Consider the following 6,382-nt stretch of genomic DNA (forward strand, 5'->3'; position numbering starts at 1 on the left):
GACAAAACCACAACTAAGCTAAATTAATAACACATGAATTACAAGACAAACACTGGATAATCAAAGCAGATAAATCACCCAATAAACAGGTTAAATAATCTAGTGACATAAAATAATGGTATGAAAAGGGAAACCATACACACACACCCACACACAAAGCTTGTCAAATTCACTCTTTCAAAATGTTATGCAAACCAATATTAAACACAAATATCAAAAAACACTTTCATGAACTCAATAAGAAGACTGCTTGAACTGAACACACATGTGCACTCCCTCCCTTTTCAATCAGTGTCTTTAAGCTCTACTGTATCTATATGTTGAGGCACTTGGAAAGAATGATTGTACTGTGTTGTATTTTATATACATTTGTTCTTCTTGTGTGGCTGTAAATCACACTCCTTCCAAAATTAACATATGCTTAAGCTTACAGATCTAAAACTGAGTCAAATTTCGTATTCTTCAAGCCATCAATTGTCATCATGATCTCTTATTCCTTGCTAAACTGGTATGAGTGAATAGTCAAAACACAGTACACTCACAAAACTGTTCTTCAGATCAACACCTGCTTACTGATGCTAGGATGCTAGATCAGTATTTCAGCTTTAAGGGCTTTGACCCAGAGAAGGGCCAGCCCTGTAAACTCTGGCACCTGATCAAGATTAGCCTGGCAGGAATCCACACAAGACCACTGAGGACAGTACAAGATGTGCCGGAAATGCTTCCGCTTTGCCTCATCCTTTTCCAAAAGCACCCTACTCTTATAAAATGAATGGGCCCTAAAAATGGAACTACTGTAGGATCAATAAAAAGGAAAAAAGGACTCTTCCCTTAAAATATAACCATAAAACATTTAGTACAAAATTGTATTTATCAAGGAGATTACATGTACAACTGTCAAAGCTACATTTTAATTGAGGGAAAAAAAGATGAATAATAATATTCACAGTCAAACGTCATTTAGTGAGATGTGGGCTCAGTCTTCCAAATAACAGACACTTTACACACAGACCGTATATTCACAAAAACAGTCTCAATTGCTGGTCCCATTCCAACATGCCACTCCATGTTATGAATATGATTCAATTCCACACAACCGCTAAAGCTCCCTCTGCTCCACCAGCAGTCTGGAGGCTCACAACTACACTTAGGGCAGGCTGGTAATGTCCCTCTTTGGAGGGGGTCCTTCTGGCTTCTTGCAGGGAGAGCCACTGGCTTTGTCTTCAAAGATCAAAACTCTATGAAGACAGAAATCATATCATATATAAAAAGAAAAAAAATCACATGGCAGTATAGATTTGATACATAATGCATTGGCTGTTGTGTGTGATTGTGTGTGTTTAACTGAAAACAGGGCTATAACCAACATTCCCTTTCAACTGCTCTCATTATTCTCTCAATTAACTTAATAATCATTCAGTCTATAAAATGTCAGGAGAAATATGACCCCCAACCCCCCAAATGACCCAATTATTATCACACAAGACAAAGACATTGAGAAAACTGGAACTAGGTTTTGGTATTTGTGTTACATAGACAATCAGTTATCAAAATAGTTAATTTTCTGTCAGTAGACTAATCTGTTAATCCACTAATGGTTCAAGTTTAAAGGAATGCCAACATGCAGAGACAATAAGACTTGGATTGATTCCTGCAGCTCCATACGGGCAGAACGAGGCATAATGAAAATAAAATGTAATTTTAGAAGACAGAGGGTTGGAAGAGTGTAAAAGAGAAGTGATAAAAGCTGTATGTGTGAGTGAGGGATGGTCAACTCCTGGAGGATACAAGTAGTCACTGGGCAGCTGAGCAGTAAGTGGAATGAAAGAAAACCACAAAGGGACTGAGGGGAATAGTGGTTCAGTCTTGTACGCAGTAGGGTGAAGGATCTAACAGGAGCTATTCGGAGCGAATGCCTGTCTTTAACTTCCTTTTTTGGAAAACTCTGCAAAGCTCCACTAAGCCCATAAGGAGCAATGATCCCAGCAATGAAACTGACACTCAGCATCTCAGACTCAGGCACAGCTCCCTGGCAGCCTCTGTCTTCACACTACTGACACATCCTGAAGTCTGTCAGGTCACCACTGACAGCCATCAATCAGTGACATTTAATGATGAACCCACATGTAGTGTATATGTATGAATTAAATATTTGTAATTTTCCATTAATTAAAAGCAATGCACACTATTTATGAATTCAGGAAACTGTCAAGTCAGGTTGTTCTGCTCTATACAGGCAGAGGAGCTGCTGTAAACAGATACATTGAATAGATAAACTCACTTAATCTTGTTACTGTGTGAAAGTTGGACAAAGATACACAGATACATGCACATGCCCGCAGGGGGATTAGGGGTGTATGTACTAAGACCCCTGTGGTAATCTAATTTAACACATACTCATATTTTATATTGTTTCATGCAAAAAGTGTAATTTTGTTATGTGTAAAGCCAAAAAACAACCGTTTTGTAGTCAACACCTCATAACTGTTTGTACTTGTTAACCAATCTGTCATTAAAACCTAAACTAATGACTGCTTCTGCACTTGTGATTTGCACTAATGGTGACTTTATTCCTAAAGCTTGCACAGACTAAGACAAACTGTGGAGCCTGACCTCAATCATTTTTCTCTAATTGCAACTAAATCAACTGTTTTCCTGCCAAAAGCTTTGAATAACATGATTCTAAAGCTCGACCTCTTCCTCCCCTCTCTTCTCTCTAGAGACAAAACCAACTGCACACAACAGAAGTGTTGTAGACATCTGCAGTTATCAGAGGAGTAGGGGACACAGTGAAGCTCAGAATATCACAAGAGGGGACAAAATCCCTCAGAAAAATATTGATCCAGATTTTAACTCTATCAAGAGATGTTTAAACTTGGTGATCTGCCATGCCCAAAACAAAATCAGGCTGCACCACTGCCCTGGTGAAAACAATTAAAACATCAGCGTTCTCTGGACTACAATGAATACTTACCTCCTTAGAAACCTTACTAGAATGCTGCCAAAAGGATGAGTGAGGCAGGGAGAGAATGAGACTCTTATAAATAGTGGTTGTGGGATTATGGGATCCACTTTCAAAAAATGGATGAGGTCAAAGATGCAAAAGTTATGAATTTCCTCTGCTTGGTGTTGTTGGGGTTATGAGATTTGTCTACTAAAGTGTCCGGCCTGCTTAGTTGAACAGGGCTGACACACGTTATCAAATACACTGTGTCTCCTGCAGTCTAATCCAGAGCAAGGCTGCTTTAAATGGCTTTCACTGGCTACACAAAGCCATTTCACAATAACACGAAATATGCAATGGGATCACTGGAAAAAAAAGTGTGCCAAAACATTCCTATTAGAAAAGACAAATATTGTTCAGAGAATCTGATGAGTTTCGGTGTTTTTGTCAGCCCTTCGTGACTGTCAGCCTATAATCAGTTACCTAAGTACATGATCCCAGATAAGGATAAGCATGAGGTGACTATAGGCTACATACAGTAGATGGGTTTTGTCACAATGGTGATTAACAAGTACTGCAGCATGTGGGTTGTGACATCATCGCCTGTCATCCTAAAACCCTCCTGCTGATGGAGGAAACAACTGGCTGAGACTGTCATGATTCATATCCTCCCTCTGCGACATGTTAATGTGCACACACACACACACACACGGTGAACCAGCAGATGGCTTGTAGACACAACTAACTCATCATGTATGTACAAAAAGATTTATTTTATAGTCTACATTCTCCATACACAGGCAGAGTCAGAGGTTTACTTACAGTTTGAGCACAGCTGAACGCTTGCCCAGCATCATCTTGACAAAGTCCCTGTAGTTGATAGTGTTGCTGCTGTCGCCGCCCGTCACCTCGATGATCATTTTTTTCAGCTCCAAGTGGGTTTTGGGCACACCCAGCTTCTCCATCATCCGCTTGAGACCCATCAGATCTGAGAAAGGGTACAGCTGACTGTCATATCCATAATATGGATGAACACGTGAATCATTTTTGTGTCTAAATCACTACATCTCCCAAACATAAAACTGCAACATTATCTAGATACACAGGGATATTTTCCTTAGTTTGGGCCTTTTAACTTAAAGTCTGTGTTACACACTGAAGGTGTGGGGTTTGATGCCATATGTTAGCATACATCTTAGCGTCCTACATTTTAATACTATACACAGAGTAGAGCTGAGGCTGATGGGAATGGAAGCAAACTACACAAACATTTAAACGTTTGATGGTGCTGGATGAAAAATTAAAGGATCACCAAAGTTATTACATTTCATCCTGTGGGGAACATCACCGCTTGGCAGTCAGTCTAGTAAATGTTAGATATTTCACTGGGTAAATGAAAAACTTAATTGTGACAGAAGCCTCAGCATTTTTGTCAGTGTATGCACCACTGAGCAACTTTCAGAGTAATCAAAATGGGTGCCATCTTGTCATTTTGTACACGGTTCTCCTTAATGCATCTGTGGTACCAATTTTCATGGCAATTCATCCTGTACACATTTCAGTCTGGATCAAGGTGGTAGAACAACAGACTGACTTTTTTTCTTCTTTCATGACCTGCAGACACGAGAAATGTCTGCTGTCTGACTCTCAAACTGTTTGCCTCACATCTGCTTCATACACCAGTGTACATTATGGGCTCACTTTACATACAGAACACAAACATTACACCTGAGCCTGTTCAACACACACACACACACGTCGTCACTACACAGGGGTCAGCTAACAGTTGTCATCTGGGGTACAGTTGGTGTTTTAGTGCTGCTGATTACTCACCAATCTCTCCTTGGTCATTCAGGTCAAACTCAGCATATTTATCTGTAAAATAAATACACACAGCAAGTTTTTACTAACAGTGGTTATCCATTCTCAGCTCACAAACCACATGCTCTATTACAAAGCTTTAACAAACACCAATCTTCAGCTGGCATCTTACATGTCAGCAAAAAAACACACACTGTCACCTGATCTCACTGCCCTACACTCTGCTGACAGCTGACCAGGCAAAAGACAGGTGTGTTTTTTGTGTGGTTGCCTGTCTGTAAACAGAAAACAGGCAAGGGGCAGCTGAGTGAGGCTGACATGAGGAACAGATTAAGAGCAAGGAGCTCAGAAGTCTTAGGGCTCAAACACAAAAATCAAGAGGGGGAAATGACTTTTTATTCTCACAGTGACTCACTCAAATCAAATCTGATTCTTCCAGCTTGGCAACATGCAGGCAAACCACAGATGCTTGCTGAACAGTTCCAGAGAAATAATATGTTAAAGGTTCAAGAGCAATCAGAAACATTATAAACATTTTACTGTGCCGGTGTTTTACAGCCACTTTTCTGTGCAGTATATTTACTTAGTTTTCTGTTTCAGCTGAGAAAGCTACATTAACTGGAATCTGTCCTGTACCTCTTGTACACCAAACTCAGAATTTTACTGACACCACATGTCACTAACATGCAGGGAGTCAGGAATTCTGCAGGAGTCACCAAAATAAACTTTAATCCCAAATAGAATGCAATTCAATAATATTGCTCAAAGTATGAAAGATATTAAGTGCATGCATTTATTAACCTGCATCACATTTTTGTCAATTCTTTCCAGCTGTTTATAACGATAACCACCAATAATTATTATTTATTCAACACAACCAGGAAATGGATGAATGGGCAGAATGACACATTAAAAAATATAAGTAATAATTATAAACAACTATTTAAAGGGCAATCACACCCTCACATTTTGCTAGAAGCCTCTCTCTCAGCATAGACAGGTGACAAGTGAAAGGACAAACCAACATAAAGTGTCTCAGTGAGGTGCTGGGCCATCACGTGCCACCAGAACAGCTCCAGTGCACCTTGGTAGTGACTCTACAAGGCTCTGTATAAATCTCTGAACTCTACTGGAGGGATGAAAACCATTCTTCCAAAAGATATTCCCTCATTTGGTGTTTTGATGATGGTGGTGGAGACGCTGTCCAACATCTCCCATAGGTGTTCAACTGGGCTGAGACCTGGTGACTGCAAAGGTCACAGCATATGATTCATATCATTTTCATTCCTGTAAGAGACCACTGTTTTATTTAAAATTTTCCTTTGTCACCTGTCTGCATGTGAAACATGCAACAGAGGAGTACCTTTTAGATACAATTTGTACAAGTGGGAACAGTCCAAAAGATTTATTTCTATGATCAAGCCAGTTTTAAAATCAGCTTTGCCTTTAAGTAGTAAATATCAACTGTACTTCATTTTCTTATAAAAGCTCATAAATAGCACTCTATTGAAGTGGCTGCTGGTATAAAATATCAAAAGCAAGCATTTTCCCTTCTCCATGCTCTTTTCTCCAGAAGACAACTCTAGTCAGATTACATTTGCTATTTCTGTCCCACAA

The 6,382-nt window shown here is 39.6% G+C and overlaps 1 protein-coding gene across 1 annotated transcript in view; it reads right to left on the reverse strand.

Moving 5' to 3' along the window:
• Window positions 1-587: 587 nt before the first annotated feature.
• aif1l (allograft inflammatory factor 1-like) overlaps window positions 588-6,382 on the reverse strand; it is a 10,342-nt gene continuing 4,547 nt past the window's right edge. The window contains exons 4-6 of the mRNA XM_020619480.1: window positions 4,778-4,819; window positions 3,767-3,932; window positions 588-1,238 (exon numbers count right to left, since the gene is read on the reverse strand). Of these exons, the coding sequence (XP_020475136.1) occupies window positions 1,148-1,238; window positions 3,767-3,932; window positions 4,778-4,819 (299 nt within the window). The 3' untranslated portion in view covers window positions 588-1,147. The remainder of the gene's footprint in view (window positions 1,239-3,766; window positions 3,933-4,777; window positions 4,820-6,382) is intronic.

Source organism: Monopterus albus, unplaced genomic scaffold (genome assembly GCF_001952655.1).
Source record: "Monopterus albus unplaced genomic scaffold, M_albus_1.0 scaffold221.1, whole genome shotgun sequence".
NCBI classification, from domain to species: domain Eukaryota; kingdom Metazoa; phylum Chordata; class Actinopteri; order Synbranchiformes; family Synbranchidae; genus Monopterus; species Monopterus albus.